Source organism: Ptychodera flava, chromosome 7 (assembly GCF_041260155.1).
Source record: "Ptychodera flava strain L36383 chromosome 7, AS_Pfla_20210202, whole genome shotgun sequence".
Taxonomy (NCBI): domain Eukaryota; kingdom Metazoa; phylum Hemichordata; class Enteropneusta; family Ptychoderidae; genus Ptychodera; species Ptychodera flava.
This window is the reverse complement of record NC_091934.1, coordinates 11,308,205-11,331,892: the sequence shown is the minus strand read 5'-3', so window position 1 is coordinate 11,331,892 and position 23,688 is coordinate 11,308,205. Positions and strand designations below refer to the sequence as shown.

Below are 23,688 nucleotides of genomic sequence, written 5' to 3'. Positions count from 1 at the left end.
AATTATATTAGAGGGACTGCTTCCCTCCCGGCCTAGTACATGTCCCTCCTTATGCCTGGCCGCTCCCAATTTAAAGGACAGTCTGCTTTTTTGTGTCCAAGTTCACACTTACCAATAAAAGCTCGCTTAGGTTGAGAATTATTGTTGTTACGTCGTCCCTGGGCATCTCTGTTGTTACCACGTCGACGGGGAGTGGATTGTGTTTTTGTTGAAGTTTGCTTCTCCAGTTCAGCAACCTTTTCGGATAACCTTGCCAGACTTTTGGTGATCTCATCCATTTTGGCCAGCATATCCTTGTCAGCCACACTTCTCTGGTGAACACGTGTGATGGTCTCCTTATTTACCTCTAGCTTCCTAGCAGCAAGTAATAACTCGGGGTAACTTTCATCAGTATCATACATGTGTCTTATAGCACTCTTAACATGATCATCTGATAGACCAGAAAAGAACTTGTTTCTGAGCATGGTTTCCTCGGCATCTTTAGTCACAGATTGACTTGATCTCAGCTTATCCAACAGCCCTTCAATGCGACATGCCCATTTGGCTACTTTTTCTGTCTTGCCTTGACGTGCTGTATGGAATTTTTCCAAAACTGCTTCAGGGGGCAACACTTTCCAAAAAACCATATCCATCTTCTTGATCAATCTCGACATAGTGATGTCTTCACCCATATGCAGTAGGACTTCGGCAGCAGAGGATCGTAATGATTTCCGGACAGCCTGCATTATTATAGCCTCAGGAAACATATTTTCACTCTATAGTGCCCGAACCTCGTAGCGCCACATTTCATAAGTGACATCACCCTTACCAGAGAAATAACTATTCTTGGGAATTCCACTGAATGAAAGGCAGTTGGGTTTGTGGAGCAACTGCTTCAGCAGTTGATGACGCAATAATTGGAGAAGACCCTGGAACAGAGGTAGGTATTGATGCTGCTAATGATGGAAATGGGATTGGTTTTGGCACAGTTGTGGGTATTTCTGGCTTTGCTGTTGGCTTCGATGAAATGGGAGTTAAGGCCTGCACCACTGCTTTCTTATCGTCTTCAGATAGTAAACTCAGCATTCTTATAATTTCCTGTATATCTTCCGATTTTGGTTTGGTATGCTGTGGTGTAGCACTCTGCTTGACCTCTTCCATTAAGTGTCCCAGTTCCAACGCTCGACTTGTTGTCATATGACTTGCCCGTAACCTACATTCTTTAAACGTGCTTTTGTGTATGACTGGCAAAGCAGCTGTGATAGACTCTACATCCTCAAAAATGATAAAAGCGGAATCTTCACCAGAAATATAATTTTGCTCAAGATTTCCCACACCAAGCTGCTGTTCTAAGAATTCTTTGACACTTTCGACAGTACATGCAATGGGCAAATGTTGAACATAAATGCTTTGCTCTTGAATTGATACATTGGAAGCCATTTTATGAAAATTGTATGTCTATCTTCCTAAAAATACAGGAAAATGATAAGGCACTGAAAAGGGAACTCCTTCTAATTATATAAATGTGGATTATGAAACAAGTGCAAGTTGGGATATATAGAACAAAAATAGCTAAGTGTTCTTAGGAATATGATCAAGTCAAAACTACACTATGACAAATATCAACATGCAAAGAATATATATATATCTCAACAAATATGTAGCACGAGACTGTATGATGACTAAAATGTTAAAGCTCCTTCAGACCAAGGTGTGATATGAATGAATATTATAATTTATATACCGTACAGATAATATCTAACGAAATTAATTAAATACTCAAAAATTACCAAAAAAAATACTTAGCACCAACATTTTTTTTGAACACTGAATACTTAAAATATATCTACACTACACTAACGTAGTGTTAGACCCAACTCAATGCTAGGAGAAATTTAATGAATCAATAAATACTAACTTAGTGGGAAATTTCAACAAATACTAGGCAATATGCAATATTAACGAATCAACAATGACTTAATAGAAAATTTCAACAAAATCAACTAATAAATACTAAATTTCCAAAAAAAAATCGAAAACTCATTGTTCACATATCTTCCAGTAGTTTTGAACTTGAAACTAATTAATTAATTTTTTTATAGTCCAGCAACTAACCCAAATTACCATGTCTATAAACCATGTTTGGGTTTTTTTTAAAGTCGTGAGCAAAATTTTTTAACAAAACAGGTGTCTCTATTGCCATAGAACACTTCAGTCACAATTGTAACGTGAAATCAACTTGTTTACACAAAACACTGAAAATTTCCGATTGAAAAATTAACAAATATTACATGACATTTACACTATTGAACACTACATAGGTCAGGTTGTAACAGCGAATAATCGGAAAGTGTAACAATAGTTCGTTGGCAAAAAAAACACACCCAGTCCGGGCAGTTCATAGTCAAAGTTATCACTGACGGAAAAATTTAATTCACATTAAATAATACTGTCAAGTTCTGGGCACACAATACCTTGAATACAATGATGAACACTTCTCACAAAACGGTTCCGGCCGGGACAACAGTTCTGTAGCTTCAACACTTGGTACTGTGCGCAGAGAATTTTCCTCACCGTCGACGTACGGACCTGGCTCCCCGTCTGTGTGCAGTCAGGGTGGTTCTCAAAAACGTCCAACGGAATAAAGACACACACCTGGTTTGGCGTTGTCCGCTGCCCAGACACTTCTGACCAGTTATGACGTGGCACTTGTCAGTATCTTCCGCTCACCATTCCATCCAAAACACCAGGAAAAGGACTAGGACTTGCCAATCCTGCCGACTACGCCATTTGTCATGGTCCTGGCTGTCAACCACAACCCGACACTCAAATGCATTTCACTAGTGATAGCGTTTATTACTGAAAATTGAACACAGAGACATTGTCAGTTCCTTTTATGCTGCCTGTCCGGCTTCAGAGGTGAACTGAACAAAATTACATGAGTGCAAAATTTACAGAAATTCATATACACCAAAATACAGCAATTACATATACTAAAATACAGCAGTAACAATGCAACAAAATACATAGTGAATACTCCAAACTACCGTACGGTACAATTAATGTAGTCAAAGAAAAGAAACTAACTTGAAAATTGAACACAGAGACATTGTCAGTTCCTTGTATGCTGCCTGTCCGGCTACAGAGGTGAACTGAACCGAATTATGCGTGGAGTGCTTTAATATTGGCAATCCAAGTGGTAATGCCAGGTTAGCTTTATTCATTGGTTGAAATAAAATATCCAGGTGATTTCATGTGAGCGAGAGCAACAATAAAAGGTAAGTTTCTATTGGTTGAATAAAACATCCAGGTGATTTCATGTGAGCGAGGGGTAACAATAGAAGTTCAATATAACTTCTATTGGTTAATAAGAGTGTACGAATCAAAGTCATGAATTATGCTAGTATATTTAGAAAACTCAAAATACTAGCACAGCACACAAAACGAGAAACACAATCAACAGAAAACACACCAAAATCCCATTAGGCCGTTACATCAGAAAAACAACAACTGGCATAAATTTCTGTTGTTGTATTTTCGGTGTCACCTTGCTCTCCTATCAGATGCTTCGAGCTCAACATGTAAAAAAATCAAAAGCGTTCCTTGTTCAAAATTCTCTTCGTTGGCTATCTATGGCATGTGTTGCTACGTATATGTACGTGTGAGCGATCGTAAGCAGAGTTGGAGCCCACCGACGTTCCTCTTACGTCATCCTTGATAAACAAGTAAACAATAGTTTAGCGAATCAAAATAGAGGGTGTGGTGGCGTTGGCCAATGAAAAGTGAAAGCTGATTCGATGCCTCATTACAGTGATGTCAATGTGATAAAACTCCACAGGGTCGCCCTGAAGCTTTGACAGACAAGTAGTACGCACGACTAATCGTCGATTCTCTCGATAAATGATGCAAATAAAAGACAGAACATATGTAATAATAACAGAACCCCATGGCCTGTGAGTGCACGCGTTCCGTACTAGCGGTATTTGCACGAGTGCTGCGGTGTATTCGGCAGTCCTTTCACTCACTTCGCTCGTGAAAGGACTGCCACCGAATACACCTCAGCACTCGTGCAAATACCGCAAGGACGGTGCACTTGCAGTCACCGGCCATGGGGTTCTGTCATATTATGTAAATATCGATAATTTAATTCTGAGATATTCCTTCTCTGAGTATGCTTTCCTGGTCTCGCGATGTTCTATTTATCAACAATGGTAAAAGACAATGTTGGGAAGGTAGTTTATCTCACATAAATGTCAATGTACCCAGCAGTCATTGGCAGCAGGAAAAATATTAATTAAAATAACAAGATCTGCTGATTTACATAAACACACCACTTTGGCGGCGAATTACGATTTACGAGGATATTTACGAAGTCTGGACAAAAACAAGATGTATTAAGAATATTGAAGGTAGTAAACACTTGATGAAGGTTTCAACAGAAATTCTCGAGATGAGTTTGTTACGTGTCACAATGACTTTTACATATTAATTGTGGTACATACGTCGAAGACAAAGAGTTCTATCGGAGTTAACGATGGATGTATTGTTTTATCGTGTGATCAAAGCCATGCCTTAACGATAACGTTTAAATCCCATTCGAAAACAATACTGGAAGAGAGATCTATACAAAAGACACGGTAGGAGGACAGAACGACCAACGACTAACCCCAGACATTTAGACAATTTGAGAAGAGTATTAATGGCACCCGTCAAGCTTGTCTACTGAGAAATAAAGTCTATGTAGTATTAACAAAGTCTGAATGTCTAGAACCATCAATACTTCGAAGATTTCAAATACCTCTTAGCAGGCCAAGACGTGTTAACAAGAAATAAAACAACCAAAACATTGGAAAATCAAAAAGTTATAAGAAACGGTAAATAAATAAGTTTCTGTTTTCAATTAGAGTCTACTGCCGATCATTAGGGAAGACTGCATTCACCTGCACGGTACCTAAAACCCGAGTCCTTGCCAGACCAACTCGGGTGACAAACAGAAGACTTTTAATCCCCAAAGGTGTGAATGTTCCATTGTTATGTTTATCTAATCAAGCTGGCGCCATTGTAGTGCCATTGTAGGAAAGGCAGGTCTGTGAAATTGATCCTCTAGGGAAGTAGGGTATTCCTAAGTTAATGGAGCTTTCCCGTTATGTTACAAAGGCGACAAATCCATTGAGGAGACACGAAAATTACTAGGAGAAGTCCTCATACATGGATTTAACAGAATGGAAGGTGACCGCCGTGAACACCAAGCCACCAAAGCAGAAGTCGCACATATATTGGATGCAGTAAAACTGGAAGGGGAACGAATTTCTGACACGTTCATGAGATTGCATAGTCAGAGCCGTAAACATGACTTGAGGAGCCAAGAATCGGATGTTTACTTCAGTTTGTGGGATTTTTCAGGACAAACTATCTATTACATAACACATCAGGTTGGTTTCATTGTTTTTTCCTTTCTTTTGTGTAAAAATCTCAACATACAAAATTATATCATGATTATTAAATGAATCCTGATTTAAAATGAATAATTCATATTATTACATATGTACCACGGTTTACTCGCATCGAAGCGCGCGCGTACTACCGGTATTTGCACTTCAGTGCAATACCAAAAACATCATGCCATTCCTTTATGTTAATGAGTATTTACCCAGAACTATTTTTGTTTGTAAACACAAAAAATGTCGTCTACAAGATTTCATTTCTTGTTGGATCATCGTACAATGGATGACATTACAGATAAAAAATTATAACAAAGAAAATTGCATGTACTTATCGTAGTGTGAGGTCGATTTTTATGATCCAGAAGAGCAGGTTGTCATGAGAGAAGCAAAAATATTGACAACGGGCGACGTCGGCGCAGCCACGGTTACGTGTGGTTCGGTACGTGGTGGCCGCTCCGACGGGCGAACGGCGACTATCATGTTGCGAACCACACGTAACTGTTGGCGCAGCGGTGCAAATAAAACGGTTAACATTTTCAGAGACGTTTTGCCAGTAGTTTTGTCTCCGGACATTTCCCGTTTTCAATGTTAAGAAAGTCATTTTTTGCGTGCAGTTTTTACTCTGTGCTTGTATGTGTGCCACGGTGAACACTTCCGCATGCAGTTATTCTGTGCTTGTGTGTCCTACACGCTATTGTTAACAGTGAGAGCTTGTGTGCCACGGTGAACACTGAAATTTGATCGTTCGACAAGTTACGTTTGCCGTATCTTATTCTTAAAATTCTTGTAAAAATCTTCGAACTGTTATTTGTATCGATTATTCAGAAGAATTTCAAGCTCAAAATGTCAAAAAAAATCAAAAGTGTTCCATGTTCAAAGTTCAATTCGTTTGGCTATCGGTGGCATGTTGCTACGTACGTTGGGGCGATCGCAAGCAGAATTCCAGCCCTCTGACGTTCCTCTTACGTCATCCTTGATAAACAAGTAAACAATAGTTTACCGAATCAAAATAGAGGGTGTGGCGGTGTTGATTAATGAAAAGTGAAAGCTGATTCGATGCCTCATTACAGTGATGTCAATGTTATATAACTCAGCAGGGTCGCCCTGAAGCTTTCAAAGACAAGTAGTACGCACGACTAATCGTCGATTCTCTCGATAAATGATGCAAATAAAAGATAGAAGATATGTAATAATAACAGAACCCCATGGCCGTGGCTTTGCTCGTGAAAGGACTGCCGCCAAATACACCGCAGCACTAGTGCAAATACCCCTAGTACAGCGTGCTTGCACTCACAGGCCATGGGGTTCTGTCATATTATCTCTTACGTTTAAATAGATGTCATATGAAGATGTAGCAATTTTAGCATTTTATTCACTTCATAAACACATTTGGCATCTAAAACAACTACGTATGTAACAAGACCCGTAAGTTATTAGTTTACTTTTATGAAGCAAAACTAAAGTACTAATAACAGGTAGTAAATGACATGTACACTTTCATTTACTCAGTAAATGGCACTATCACTTACTTTACCTCATTGAGTTACGAATTTATACAATGATTCCAATCTTAGAATTAATTCCATGCTGACTGATATTCTTACAACACCGTACCAAGTTACCACTTGTTATTCGTATTTCAAGCTCGAGGATAGACTTTTGTAAAGAAAATATGTTGCATTTTCAAGAGTAACCATTACCAAAAGCTAGAAATTTGCCAAATCTCTGATAAACTCTGTTCATCCATTTTTAGCTCACATTTGGTTATACCAATGTGAGTTTATTGTACAAGCTGAAGTCGATGGCGTCTGTATGTATGTGTGTATGTATGTATGTATGTATGTATGTATGTATGTACGTACAGTATGTCCGTCAACATCAAAAACATGCAAACCGCTGCACGTTTCAGCTTTGTATTTGGTGTGTGGATGCATCCTGGGCTATAGATGGGATTTTCTTCGAATGAAGTCTGCATTGCCAAAATTATGCAAATGAGCTTACAAAATGTGAAAATGGTTAAGAATTAATATCTCGAGAACCACTGTTTTGATTGCTTTGAAAATTTGTGTGCAAGTACCTTAGGTGAACCTTATACAGTTTCATGAATATTGTGAAGATATCCTTAATTTTGTATTTTTTTACTGAATTTTTTGGTGATTTTTTCTCATTTTTAATAAAAATTCTTCTTCTCTGAAACCACCAGCTCAATTGCTCTCAAATTTGAGTTGGATCTTTGCTAGGGTGTTACTCTTCTAATTTGTTGAAATTATGACAAAATTGGGAAAATTACTTTTTTGGAGCAATATTGTCATTTTTGGTCAAAAATTCTTAAACAGTATTTTCTTTTAAAAACTCCTGGACAGACAGCTTTTATATTTGGTACACAGACGTACAGAGATGACAATAGTTAGATATGTGGAAATTGTCCTGAAATATACAAATTTGTATTTTTAAGACAATATTGTCATTTTTGGTCAAGAAAACTTGTTTTTGAAATAACTTGTTTGATAGCTTTGTAATTTGGTATAAAGTCCTGAGGGATGTTATAAGTTAAATTTTCTGCTCAAAGTGTTGGGAAACCCCTAAATTTGTATATTTTAGGTAATTTTCTCAGTTTATGACCTTAAATGACCTACATCACCCCAGGATATGTTGTGAGACAGTTTTGAAGGCTGTGAACATAATGTTGTCATATTTGGTATCAATTTGTAAGAAAATTTGATTCAGAAAACAAAGCTGCGGTGATATTTTTCATTGCAGACCAATTTTTGCAACTTTTCTATGTAAGACATTCAAGAACTGATGATAAATTTGGATCCAGAATTTTTCCAGATGTTGTAATCACCGCCCGCAGTGGAAGGCATTTCACCATCTCTAACTAACTTAAGTGCTGTTTACATTAGAATGATAACACTCACATTGTATTTACAACCACAAGGTTGTAAATACCAAGGAATGGATCATTTGATATTCAGAAGGGACAGGGTCTAGAAGATTGATGAGGTAGCATTACTTTTTACCAGATCCCTTGTACATTTTTTAACCCACTCCCACCTTTTCTTTTTATCAAACCTTCTCTGTCTTGTTTTTTGTTGTTGACATTTGCTCATGTATTTAGGATCTGCTTGTTCCATTGCTATAGAAGTTGATATGCATGTTCCTAAAGATGACCTCCAATACCTAAGATGGAGACTTTATTTGCTTTGTCATTCTTGTTTTTCCTGGTTTAAATATTCTCGAATGGACCAATTCAAACCGAATGTGAGCACACTGTCCTTGACGGTATTTTTGTTTTTGCATTCAAAAGTATACGCTGTGCAATTTAAATCAACAGTTGAAGTTAGGATAAATATAAAACACTTAAATATAAGCAGTATTTATAGATATACCAAAACTAAAATGGAGATTTTTATTACACACCTGCATCTGTAACCTATGGAGTTTCGTCGAACAGTAAGTTTTGGTATCAGAAGACGCGGAGTCCAATAATTTTGACACAGAGTGCAATAACTTTAGGTGTTATGGACACTATGTGACTTTTTACTTCAAACCACGTGCACCGTTACAGACGCGCTCAACGCATTCCCATTCTGTTTGCGGCCACTCAGAGCAGTGCGCGACGAGCATCAAAAACACGCCTTAATTTCGACTTTTTTCTTGTAAAGTTGGATTAAAAAGGTGTATAATAATAAGGTTATTCCCGAAGTACCGAGATTTATGTCCTCGTACATCGTACGCTTCTGAATTGTCCTCGACACTAGCATGTCGGACAATACCTCCGCTGCACGATGTACTCGGACAGAAACACATATTTTGACTAAAAATGGCAAAATTGCCCAAAATATACAAAATTGCAGATTTCATCATAATTTCACTATATCGCATTCATAGTCCGTGGGCTGGAGGGCCCACCGTGCACCCCACATCCCTACTATATGGGTATTTTTTGTTCTTTAGGACCTGCTGAACAAGAAAAGAAAATATTAACATTGGATATTTTAGGATGCACTACCTATAAGGGCTGGTGTTTGATTTGCATGTGGCGAAAAATTAGTAGGAGAAGGGGATACTATATCCTCCCCTACATTAAAGTCCATATATTACCTCTGAAAAAATATTCTTTTATTTTTTTACAATAAACTCTTATTGGAGTCATGTGTCAAATGCTGGTGTCATTTTATTCATTTCTGTTAATAAATAAATGCAATCTTGCTATAAATTCACGGCTTGAGAAAAAAATTCTGTTTGAACCACGCCCTTACCTGTGACGTCACGTGAGGCAATCGTTGTGCAAATCAATCTATGCCTCCTGCTGTACAAACACAAGCAACAATGGCGTCAAATTTAAACTCGGCGAGCGCGAATGAAGAGATAGTTTTTGGACTCGGAGTGTATGATTTAGATGATAATGGGGAGTCTTGGGCTCTACGGTACATGACTATTGTTCAGGAAATTCAGAGCCACGGCCGTATAGGTTTTGAGTCAGCGAGGTGCGAGTATCTCCCCAACCTGCGGATCAATGGGCCAAGCGACGAAATACCTTCAGACCCATGTTCACCCGAGCCTTCACGAGCGGGAAACACAGATAGGTAGTAATAAGAATCATTTAGGCCTTCGATTTTATGATAAATATGCCCAAACGAAATATTCTGAAAGCGGCTGTGTGAAACTCGAATTCATAACTCTGTCTGTCATCAGATGCCAATACGAGTCTGACTCAGAAGAGAGCACCCGGTACGATATACGCGCCACGTTGAACTCAGCAACGCACTAAAATGTCTTGCGTATGCACATTGTTTTAAAAACGCTTAAAAATCATTTTTGACATTTATGTAATAAACAACGAGATGAAACCACGATTATTTATTTCCCTTGTTGTTGTCCACTGTGTCATGGACGTAAAATAAACCTACACTGCTGTATGCACAGAACATACACGCTATTTGTGTCGGAAGTTTACCGGTACAATTAGTCATCATCACCTTCTCTGCAGCTGTAGTGGCCCGGGGCCGTTTTGTCCGTGATGTACCTGAATATAATCATCGTTGCTGGAGTTTTGATCTGCTTCTCCAAAGTTATCAGACGGTACTGGCACAGCAAACGACCTTCCCGCGTTCCGGAAATAACTACTGATATTCGCGCTGCGTTAGTTCCTTGAACCTTCATTCCTTGTTGAAAGACCAACAAAACGATCTGTGAAAGTTTTTTTCTCTTGACCATATTTTTTTGTATCGCAGGATTTTGTAATGGAGTCAGGTTAATTCGTGTATCTCCGCCAATCTTCACAGTATGTTGAGCCTAGCCGGACCAGGTACGCGGGCTCTCCGACTCATTGATACCTACCAGACACTGTGCACCGTCGTACGCATTTCGCGACATCGATACAGCCTTGATTTAATCGTGTCTCGCAGTCATACTGTGTTAGCCAATCTGTTTTCAAAGTTGGATCACGTATTGACAAGCATACCAAAAGCAGTCTTCAGATAGAAAGAAACCACAAAGTATTGAGATAAAAGTTTCATGCCCGGTTTATTGAAGTTAAAAAATAGTTTTTTCAATTGGCTTCAAACTCACAAAAATACGGTTTCCAGTCATCTTGTGGAGATGCAAGAGACACACGTCAGACGCGACGCGAAGTAGGAAATATGTCACGATGTCAACAGTAAAAACACATAAATTTGTAAACAAAGTAGGTCACGGCTCTCTCGCTACAGGCTGGATAAGGCACGATATCAACAGTTTGTATGACCTAATCGATTGCAAGTCACTTGAAAATCAACAGAATACACTTCAGTATAACTAAAATCTTACAAATTTCTTCATCATGCACATTGAAAGAAAACCTCAACCACGGGGACCGGAGCATTCAGCATCACGCAATGCAATGCCATGCTGCCATCCAACACTAAGTTCAATCGTAATCAACATGGCTAGCAAATCGCTCGCTTTTTCCATAGAATATTATCAAAACAGAGGTAAAAGCTACCGTTTCTATCACTCAGAGAGCAAAAGCTGTACATGATATAATCGTCTTCTGTGTCTGAGTTGTAGAAAAGCTATCATAAAGTCTCTCGGCTCTCGTTGAGTGCACGGCATGGCAGCGGGGCAGCCGACCTGAATTAATATTCACGTAAACCACTGACCCCTTCTCGGAAAGTTCGCATAAATTACTGGATCTCTCTGCTGTTAGGATGGATGATATCATTACTTTAGTCCTTATATGGTACTAAACTGGGTTCAAAGGGTAAACAAAAAGTTTTATGGCTCGCCGAGTTCGGCAATGCGTACCTAAGCTGGACAGAACGCATAGTACGCAACCGTTGTATGGTATCGTAAACTTACGTGGCGCTGAGAGCGAGAGTATTGTTACATTGATTTAATCACCTGATAGTATAGTATCGCATCGTCAACCGTGAATTTGACCGGGGTCTTTTAGTTTGAGGCCAGTTCGCCACATTTTCATGAGCGTGGCGAACCAAGAAGACATTTTATTCGCCACCCGGCACTTTCTGTCGCATTTTGCGAATGTGGCAAGCGCTAGTGCGACCCACTGCACTGATGGCCTCGCATGACGTCATGTCACGTGACCATTTTGCGGCCAATATGAATTCAGATTTTTTCTGAGGACCAGTATTTCGAGTGTTTTATGTATGAAATATATATTTTAGAAATGATACCAAAAATAATTTTTAATTATTTGAGTATTATGGCTTTTTTACTAAACAATAGTATAAGGTTCAAATTAAACAAATCAGGTAATATATGGACTTTAAGTAAACTAGCATGAAATAACACAAAGTTTACAGTTCGAAAGCTCAGATACTGCTCTTTATGAGAAACACCAACTTTAGCAAAATAAATTTGTGTACATAGAATAGTACGGCTTTAAAATGAAATTTTGAAAATTTTTACCCAAAATACCATGTAACAATTGTTATTTACTTTTTATGAAGCAAAATTTTGACAGCTTTTTGTGTAAACATGATTTATATATACATAAGAAACAAGAAAATAAGTGTTAACATTAGATAGTTAACAATACACTACATCTCTGGAGTCAATTTTGAATTGCGTGTATCGGTATGGGGTGCATAAAAGCTCGGGGTAGGGGTACAACATTCTTTCCCTGATTGTTATTTCTTATTCCAATGTGCTCAAGAAGAAGGTAAATGTCAAAATTGGGTATTTACCATGCAGTATTGTATCTAGTCACTAAACTTGACACTTTTGCTATACTTGTTCATCGTGATTTAGCAATTATTCATATTCAATGAACTAATCAACAGCTATAAAAATAAGAATTTAACCATGTGGTCCAAATGTCTTCTTCATATAAACTGTTAATGATTGTCTATTTTTATAAATATATTTCGAAAATATTTTTCTGTAAAATAATTTTGATAAGATGTATTTGGAAAATTTTCTATGCCTCCTTGTCTTGCTGATACAGCAAGCATTACTAACAAACAATTAGGCCATGGGCCCGAGGGGGCGTCTAAATGCACCTCCCCCACAGGGTAACAAAGCTGTCTTTTACAGAAGCCTTAGGATCCCTAGAATACGAAATGGAATTTTAACAAAAACATTATAGGGAATCAATAGCTGTAACGGTCATGTTTTGAAGTGTACCTGAAAATAACGATTTTGCGGCCCACATGCATTTTTGTCAAATTTGTCTCCTTGTAAGTCATCTGCTGAGCTTACTCTTTAACATGACCTGACTTGTAGGGTATCGCTAGAAAGTCAATTTATTGTTTTTCAAAATGCTATATTGTAATATGCAATATCTTGTATAACTTTCATGAAACAAAACCAAAACTTACCCCATACCCAATGTTTAAGTCGCAAATTACTGTGAATCCTAATCTCAAATTCTGCCAACTAATTGCCAGGACATAATACGAAGGGCAATGAATTGTATTAAATTCGTTTTAATTGCTACAAGAACATGTTAGAACCTTGAAATGAACTTTTAAACGAAAATTTTTTGTGGGATGCTGTAGCTGAAATAGTCGTATTTTGAAGGGTATCGCAAAATCATAGTATTGCCGACTCGCATACGTTTTTGTTAAAGCTGTCTTCTTGTAAGTCGTCTGCTGAGCTTATTTTTTTATTATGACCTGGCTTATTGGGAACCATTAGAAAGGAAATTTATTTTTCTTTCAAGTGATATACTGCAAAATGCAATATCTTCTGCATTCTTCATGAAATAGAGCCAAAACTTACCCCACACCCCACAGTTTTATGTCGCAAATTACCGTCAAAACTAATCTCAAATTCTGCCAATTATTTTATTACATACAAAGGGCATTGATTTGAATTAAATTTATTTTATATGCTACAGGAACATGTTAGAAACTTGAATTGAACATTAAACAGAAAAAATATTGGAATGCTGTTGCTGTAACAGTCATACTTTTAAGAGTACCACAAGATCTCTTTATTGCCAACTCGCATACTTTTTGTTAATTCTGTCTTCTTGTAAGTCGTCTACTGAGCTTATTTTTCAATATAACCTGGCTACTGGGTTATCATTAGAAAGGCAATTTATTCTTCTTTGGTATAATACTGTGTAAAATACAATGTCTTCTTTAGTGTTCATTAAATAAGACCAAAACTTACCCCTCACCCCTAGGTTTGTATTGCCAATTAGTATCACAGCTAATCTCAAAGTCTACCAAACTTTTACGAAGACATATTACAAAAGCAATGCTTTGTATAAAATTTATTTAATTTGCTACATGGACATATAACAAATATGAAAACTACTTTAAACAGACAAAATATTTGGATTTAATAGTTGTTGCTGTCATGTTTTAAAGGGTATCGTAAAGTCACGATATTGCTAACTTGTATGTGTATCGTCTTGTCAGTCATCTGCTGACCTTACTGTTTACTATAACCTAGCTTATGGGCTATCATTGGAAATATTATTTCTTTTGTTTTATTGTAATATGCAATATTTTCTATAGTGTTCATGAAATAGGACCAAACCCTACCCCATTTCCCGAATGCGCAAACTTCATCTATAGTAAGTTTTCGAACAGATATTTCATTACAAGTTTAGATGATAATGCACTTTATGATATGCTAAAATAAAGAGTGATAGAAGCTTTTTAATAACACCCTACAATCTTGGTCAAGTCATAGACCCTCGAGAAAAACGGGGAAGGCAACTGCTGTTGTTTCTTTGTGTGATCTATCTTGGAATATATTAAAGTTTATTTACCAATCGGTCCTCGAAAACAAGACTTCGTACTTAACACTGAATCTCATTAACGATCAAACTGACGTTCTGAATATGTGCACTTTGCTCTTGCATGGCACGTTCCGAGTAATGACACAGAGAATTTTGAGGGTTTTTTGATACTAGTCATGGTGAATGTTCTTGTAACGATGAAGATCACATTTTGGATTCCAGCCGAAGCCAACGGGAAAACACCAGACGATAAAAACAGTGTACATTTAGCCATAGACGCTACAGAAAACTCTTGCTAGGTATCGACAATACAAGTTTACATTCCCTACCATAAAAATCTCCGATAACAACAAACATTTACAAGTTAGACAGGTTTACACTTCCCCAGTCATGCGAAACAAAAATCTGACCTTTACTTCATCTGTCACGCAACATTTGATGAAATTCAGGGTACAGAAAAAATGACTACTCAATCGGAGCTCAAATACACGACCTCTAACATTTTGGTACTGTTGTAGCAAAAAGAACCACCAAAGTTCGGATAAGCTACAAGTGTCTACATCCGCAAAGTACTAGAAAATACATTTGTAACACTGACTTTCGCTGTCAGGAGAAACTTTGCGATAAATCAGGACTCTACAACGGTTGTTGGAGTCAGAAGCGGTAAGGTAGACATGCATTTACACAAAGCTGAACGCTGTCCTCGCAAATTTGGCCGTTCACAGTTTTCAAACAACAACATTTCTGTATTTAACATACACACTTTACCGAATCATGGCGCACTCCTCGCACAGAAAATTCCGACGATTGAAAAACTGCAAAAACGAGAGAAAATTCGGAGATACACGGACGATTTCGGAATGTAAACAACTCTGTGATGTCAACTGCTGTCAAGTCTGGAACTGCAGCGGTATGTGTTTCGGATTTCTATTCGAAACTTTGTCACTTTACAGCAACATACTGACTCCCTGCAGACTTCTAGTTGCATCGAATTTTGCTACCAATATGTAAAAGGTACTTAAACAACATTTTGACGAATTCTTCTCAAAATAGTTGTAACACTTTTCTGTCGAAAAATGGACTTGCGGGAAATCCGAAATAACTTGTAATCCGAAAACATTATTACCGTATACCCATATGCACGTGTCTATGAACCGGACGTTGTGCAGTCGATCGGGTCCAGCTTTATTCCGTCCCCGACCCATTAACACCTCTTAATTATTCCAAGTGATATCGCACGCTGCTAATCCCATAGACCCTTTGTTCTCAATCGCAGTTGCCTAACCCGTTTTTCTCGAGGGTCTATGGTCAAGTATTATATACAGGTTGGCAGATAACTTTCATGGAAACTTGTTAAATAAAATTTAACGGGTTTCAGCAATATATATCCTGCAATCCTTCAAAACATGATGCTAAAAGCAATTAAATTACAATAATTCTTTCATAATAAATCTTTCATAGTTTGGAATTGTCTCTTTAACAAATGTAGTAGGTTTCATACAAAGTTTGCCTTTTCTTTAGAATTTATCTAAATTAAATTCTAGTTTTGACAGTAAATTGTGACATAAAACTTTCGGGTATGGGGTGAAATTTGGTCCTATTTCATGAAAAGTATATAATATATTGCATATTAAAATATGTCATTTTAAGGCACAATAGATTGCTTTTGCAATGACAGCCCATAAGCTAGGCTATAGTAAAAAGTAAGCTCAACAGATGACTAACAAGACAACACATTTAACAAAACATGTGCGAGTCGGCAATACTGTGACTACACGGTACCCTTCAAAACATGCCAGTAACGGCTACTCAGTCCTAATATTATTTTGGTTAAAAGTCTGTTTCATTTTTTCGACATGTCCTTGTAGCAAATGAAACAGATTTCATACAAAACCTTGCCTTTTGTAATGTCTAAGTAAATAATTGGTAGAATTTGAGATTGGTTTTGACAGTAATTTGCGACATAAACCTTCGGGGTATGGTGTAAATTTTGGTCCTATTTCATGACAACTATAGAATACATTGCATATATTTTCGCCATTTTTCGCGTTACATGCAAATAAAAATCCAGCCCATATTGGTAGTGCATCCCAAAATATCGAATGTTAACATCTTTTTTCTTGTTCAGCAGGTCCTAAAGAACAAAAATATACCCATGTACTAGGGATTGGGGGTGCACGGTGGGCCCCTGCAGCCCACGTAGGAGCCTGTATACTAAATTTCAAAGCTATCAGACAAGTTGTTTTTGAGAAACAATTTGTTTGGCTAAAAATGGCAAAATTACCTTACAAATAAAAAAATGCACATTCCTTTATAATTTCAATATACCACATGAAGTTAATCTGTAGTAACCTGTACACTCAAGTTCAAAGCTGTCAGACCAGTACTCTTTGAGAAAGACATTTTTGACCAAAAATGGCAAAAATAGCCCCAAAATTCAAAATTGAAGATTTCGTCATAATTTCAATATATCACATATATTCATCTGTAGGAGCCTTTATACCACATTTCAAAGCTATCAGACCTGTACTTTTTGAGAAACAAATTTTTGACAAAAAATGGTAAAAATTGCCTTTAAATTACAAAATTGTAGATTTCATAATAATTTGAATACATAAAATTTTTCTTATACCTATAAACCTGTATATCAAATATGGATTAAACAAATTTTTTGAACAAAAATGACAAAATTGCTGCACAATTTGAAGAAATCTGAAATATGTCATCCCTGGGGGCCTACGTACCAAAAATCAAAGCTCTCTGACCTGTTATTCTGAAGAAGAAGATTTTAAAAGATTTTTGACCAAAAAAGACAAAAATTGCCTTGAAAATATAAATATGCAAATTTACCACAATTTGAACAAATCTGACTGAAGTCACCCTATGTAAACTGCATATCAAATTGCAAAGCCATCGGAAAAGTGGTTTCAAAGAAGATTTTTTTACCAAAAACAGTAAAAAATGCTCCAAAATATAAATATGCAAATTTCACCACGATTTGAACAAACTTAAGTGATTACTCCACGTGATCTGCATGTAAAATTTCAAAGCAATGAGACTTGCCGTTTCAGAGAAGAAGGCAATTGTTGACGGTCGATGGATGGACGTTGGACGCAGACGGAAAATCAGCGTATTTGATACGTTGACAACGGAGCTAATAAATAAAATGAATTCAATTCAAATTTAGGATGAGTCCTTAAGAATCCAACGTTTCACGTCTTTCCCGATTTGCAGCTGACACATTCTGAATGATATAAAAAGCAAAGTGCGCAACTTCAAAATCGCACACTGTACGCAGTCATCCGCAGCTTAGATTAAAGTATGCCCACTACAAACCTTAACCTCAAGAACGAAAAATTCTGTACGCAATCAAAATGCAATCTCATCCCAAAATTCACCAGTTTCTTATTGATTTTACGTGTTGCAAAAATAAACAACTATTGCCGATGGTACTTAACCGCTGTTAAGGTAGTTTGCGTCTATCCAATGACATTCTTTGCTCAAACTTTCTTCAAACAAACTTTCAACACTACTCTTTTATAATCAAAAATAAGAATCGAGCGTTATCGTGCTCATTTGGTAATTGAGAGACACCTTACCGAGGATATTTGAATTAAAAATGACCGCTATCCCCTTTTTTATCGCAAGAGGGAAAACAAAATTCCCTATTTTCAAACAAAAATTAAGCTTGTGAAAACTTTATTGATTCAGTAAGCTTCAAAAGAGTCCCAATAAGTCTTTGGCTTAGAGAAAGTTGTTAACGTTTAAACATTATAACAACAAAACAGTTTGGTAATCGTTTTGCGGGAAAGGATTAAGGCAAAGGTAAAGGATTAATAAGCCTCAAATTTGCATTTATATCTGAATCTTATGCTGTGCATCGCAAAAGAACTAATACAGCAAATAAAAAAGTGGTTTGAATACCTACCAACCCCACAATGCGTATAAATAAAATTGAAATCGTGTATCTTTCTGTCTCTCTGTCTCTCTGTCTGTCTCTCTGTCTGTCTCTCTGTCTCTGTGTCCCTGTCTCTCTGTCTCTGTCTGTCTGTCTGTCTGTCTGTCTCTCTCTCTCTCTCTCTCTCTCTCTCTCTCTCTCTCTCTCTCTCTCTCTCTCTCTCTCTCTCTCTCTCTCTCTCTCTCTCTCTCTCTCTCTCTCTCTCTCTCTCTCTCTCTCTCTCTCTCTCTCTCTCTCTCTCTCTCTCTCTCTCTCTCTCTCCCCCCCAAGGTGTTCCTTGCAAGTCAGGTAATCTACGTCCTTGTAACTGATCTCACTAAGTCTCTGGATGACATTATACATGTCGATGATAGTGGTGACAAATGGACAGTAAAACGTGAGTAATGAAACTTAGTGCCATTAAAACGTCCTGGTCTTGATAAGGGTCCTTCGAAATGGCACATATAGTATCCTGATAGTCGATATCTATAAAGTGTCTTATTTTTTCTTTGAGGTTGACATGTGTCAGTCGTATGGCCACTATTCTGTGTCAGTCGATCAAATATCAATTACAAACAAGCTGTCTATATCAAATAAAACAGTTCATGATGCTTCATGTTCCCTTTCCCGTTTCACCTAATCTAATTTACCCATCTTTTGTAGGATTTCTTACTTTCTGGATGAATTCCATACACACACATGCAAGCAAAGGATCTAATGTTAATTTGAAGCGAACGGACGGAAGTTATAAGACAGCAGTTGCACCACCCGTCATTATTTTGGGAACAAAGAAAGACCGCTTACGACAGGTAGGATTACAAATTACACACGGGTAATCTTAATGTTTAGTTTTAGATTTTTGAAAAGTAGTTGTGTATATTTTATCAACCATAAATTCGTTTGACAAAGTATGCTATCATTTCAATCCATTGGTGGTTTGCTCATCGAAGAACTTTCGTTATTATTCTGAGATATTGCATTTTTATAAACATTTTCCTTAAATAATTCAATGTTTATACAGATGATATCAAGGGGTGATTTGCGTCGGCAGCTAACGCATCTTTCAAAATATACATCTAGGCAAATAAACCAAAACTACATACAAAGTTGAGCACATTTCGTTTTCACTGAATCAGACACATCAAAAGTACTTAAGCTTTTGACATAATTTTTCATGTTATTGTTACATTCGTTCAAAGTTTCCATCAAACTTAGGGTTTCGTAGAAACGTTTGGAACTTGTAAAAAGTAAAGGGAAACACATGGCCCAGCGTTTCATTAGTTTAGTTATTTCTCCTTATAGGAATGACATATCCTTGAAACCATCTGGAAATGCCAATAAAATAAACATATTAGCTTAGAAGATCCTCCGATATATTGTAAATCTGCTGGAGAAAACCGACATTGACTCACAAGTCAAACGCTAAAATTCAGTTTAACTGCTTTAAAATCTGGGCGACAAGAGAGTCTATACGGATAGTTATCGGAAAGTAAAACAGAAAACAAAACAAGACTCAGTCAAGCTTAGCACGACGATGTATAAAGTCCATTATACATCAACCTACTTTCAAAATTGCATAATCTTCATATCATGTCACAACATCACAGCGTCTGCTGGTTACACTAAGTCGCTGCTCTATGCCTCATCCGTGTCTAATCCCTTAACGAATGTCTGCATACTGCATATCTACTTGTATTCACGCTTCTTTTACTTTCACATGTATATATAAACCAGATATCTTTTTTCAACAGTCACAATCCCTTTGATATCAATGGTCACATTATGAAGTGGAGAATAATGTGGAGAGCACGTCTTATGAGTTATTGTGGTTCACTTAAAAATCTTAATATGGCAATATGAATGAATGAATGAATGAATGCTTTATTTCACCAGATGCTTCACAGTATGTACAATAATGAAAATTGTAAGAAACTGTGTATTACTGAAGTTGTACAAAGTCAAAGAAAAGAAAGAACATCGCAGTATTATAAAATCTTGTGGGGACCATGAAAATAGTCTAATATGACAGCATTGATATAGCAATTTTCTGTGGAAAGTACATACAATTTTGCGTGAGCTAAAATAGCCGTCCGTAAAGCCTGTTCCATAACATTCACAGTTTTCAGGCGCCTCCGTCCTGTAACTGTGCGTTCACCGTTCACGGTTTCAAGCTACGTCTCATGCTCTGTACGTGTGTAGTGTACAGGCAATCAATGAACATCAATTGGACCATCCAGGAGTGAGACAAAGTCCAAGATAACGTTCCACGCTTCACTTGAGCTATAAATCGGAAGAAAAACTTGTTGATATTGCACGAAAAAGGAAATCATTAGGTCCATATGATGCCCCAGTCACGAGTGTGAAATGTAGAATAAGGTTATCATAACAAACCACAAAGGATGCTCTCCGAATTGTTACCGCGCATCGTCGTCCTCTTTACGTTCAGCGATACGCTGTGCCAATGTTGTCGAGCATCCTCAATGGCATTTTCGTAATATAACCTCATAGTATTACCTTATACCTTATACTCCAGTTGCAGACTGACGATGGTGCTGCTATTGACGTCAACGAGGAAGCAAATAAACGCCTTCGTGAGATCAAGGAATACCTAACTAAGCATGCTACTCGATCAGTTAATGCCCACGTTGTCGACATGATTGCAATTGATAACCTGTCAAGAAATAAAGATGGTACTACTGCTGATCCTTCGGTTGAAGATCTTCGCACGACATTACAGAATTTGGCGGCGGAAAAATGTTTTCAAGGTGAGGTGCCAGCGAAGTGGATACATTTGGAAGTATTGATGAGGGAAACGCGAAAGGATAAAATATCTCTGGATGAAGTAAAGGAAATGGGCAAAGGCATTTCCATGGAAGAAGCAGAAGTCATGGAAACTCTTGCGTTTTACCATGGTATCGGAGAAATAATACATTTCCAGTCGATACCCGAGATGCAAAACACCATAATTTTAAATGCTGTATGGTTGGTGAATCTCTTCAAGATACTGATCACCCAATCTCTCAAGCTCAAGAAAGAGCCAACAACACGTATCAGAGTCACTGGCCTGATAGACAAGTTGCATCAAGAAGGCATTTTACACGAAGATTTGCTCGACTATCTTTTGAAAGGTGACAAACCCCTGGAAGACAAAACGATCTTGTTGAACATAATGGAAATCTATGACATCATTTGTGAGAAGCCTGTAAAATCCGAAGAAAGGCGTATGTATTATCTACCAAGCCTGATACGGCATGATGCAGAAGGGGAAAAAAGCTGTATTCTCCCAGCAAGCAGTTCAGTGTGGTGCCAACTGCACTTCCACTTCATTGGCAATTTCCTGCCTGAAGGCCTTTTCTATCGTTTACTTATTCGATGCATTAGACGATGGCCGAATTGTGTAGAGGTTATAAGAAAGCACATGGCTCGGCTGTATTTCAAGCACTCTGACTTCCATTTAACCATGTGCATGGAAGGAGCTGATATCCAGTTGAAGATTCTGGTTTTTCCTGTCGGTGGTCAGCATTCATCTCCGCCACGTGCACAGGACGTGACCATTTTGAGACAGGAAATTGAGGAAGAGTTACATATAGTCATTGGAGTCTATGCCCCTACTCTGGAATACAAAGCCTGTGTCAAGTGCGAAGGCCCGAATCACGAAGAGGGAGAGCTGCTGCCGAGTTGTGAAGATACAGATGATAGATGTGTTCCCGTCACAGTGGGCGAAACGGTAGTTGTCTGCTCGATATGTGCAATGTCACTGAAAGATCAGAAATTGAATATGTGGTATTGGCCAGGTGAGTGTCAAAACAATAAACTGATTACTTTGTAAGTACATCACGCGAAATTACTAAATACTACTATTGTGGTGTTATTTCCTTGAGCATCATAAGGGTTTGAAGCACTGCGTTTAGGAAAGGATTCTAGTGGCCTTTACGAAGTATTGCTAGTCACAAATGTCAGAGATTCTCACAATACATGCACAAGATTAATATTATATTAATACAGAAATTAATAGCGGCCCGATATGATAGCATCGAAAGCGAATTAGCAGATTCCAAGTTGATCAATATCTAGCGTTCATATAATAAAACTTTGCTAAAAGGGAAGTCCATCCTGAAAACTTGCACATCCAAGACGAAAAAACTGCTGCAGCTATTGGTCTGCAAAATCTAGCTGTGCATTGATTATTGATATCGTGTATGTGCGACAAATGGATTTGTGTGATTACGCAGAATAAACCGAATCACTGCACCCGTTTGCGTGAGCATTCACGCTCACATAAACATGTTTAATCAGAATTACATTTGGCAGTGCATTACATACACATATAAAATTTTCAAAACGGTTGTTTTAAAATCAGGAGTGAAAAATTTGTAGCAGATACCGATCTCATAAGAAATTATTTCATCAAGCATTTAGCTAAAGCATGCACTTCAATGAGGAGAATATCAGATTGAGTTAGTCACCAGAGGAATAAGTAAAACACAAAGACCAGCAGTGATTGAGTAACTTAATCAAAATTTTTCTCATATACAGCTTCGGAATCATTTCGTTTGTTATAAGCTTCATACAATTCACTAGTAAAACGGGGTCTTGGTCATCAGAAGTTCCATCTTATCATGAAGTTGCAAGTTGTAAACATTGGGATAAATTTTACAAATTTAAAAAAAATATTGCTATTATATCATTATACTAGCTCAAGTGCAAAACACAGTGCTTTCATTATCACTCCTGTACAAAATCACAAGATATGGCTTCAACATTTTAATTTTGAGATCTACCTGTTTCTATTTTAAATGTATAATGCCTATTCTGGATTGTTCAATAATTGAGCATTTTGGTCTTGATAAAGAATGTATCACGAAATTTCATGTTTTATGTTCTTAAAAATCACATGTGTTCTTATTTTGGCTCGCTGAATGTTTCACAAAATACCAAATTCCTTGCAAAAATCAAAGTTTGAACAAAGTACTATCCCAATTTACCACCTCTAAATCTAAAAACCTTGCTTATATCTGTAAATAATTGATCAAGGTGCATATTTCTATACTTTAATAAATAATTCCGTAGGAAAGGTATTTTTTTATTATGTTATCTGGCATACAAACAATCCGATTCCGAAATAAGAG

The 23,688-nt window shown here is 37.4% G+C and overlaps 1 protein-coding gene across 1 annotated transcript in view; it reads left to right on the top strand.

Moving 5' to 3' along the window:
- The window catches only part of LOC139136782 (probable serine/threonine-protein kinase pats1), a 33,695-nt gene that overhangs the window by 5,711 nt on the left and 4,296 nt on the right, over nucleotides 1-23,688 (top strand). The window contains exons 2-5 of the mRNA XM_070704617.1: nucleotides 5,137-5,411; nucleotides 18,851-18,956; nucleotides 19,223-19,368; nucleotides 21,093-22,353. Of these exons, the coding sequence (XP_070560718.1) occupies nucleotides 5,137-5,411; nucleotides 18,851-18,956; nucleotides 19,223-19,368; nucleotides 21,093-22,353 (1,788 nt within the window). The remainder of the gene's footprint in view (nucleotides 1-5,136; nucleotides 5,412-18,850; nucleotides 18,957-19,222; nucleotides 19,369-21,092; nucleotides 22,354-23,688) is intronic.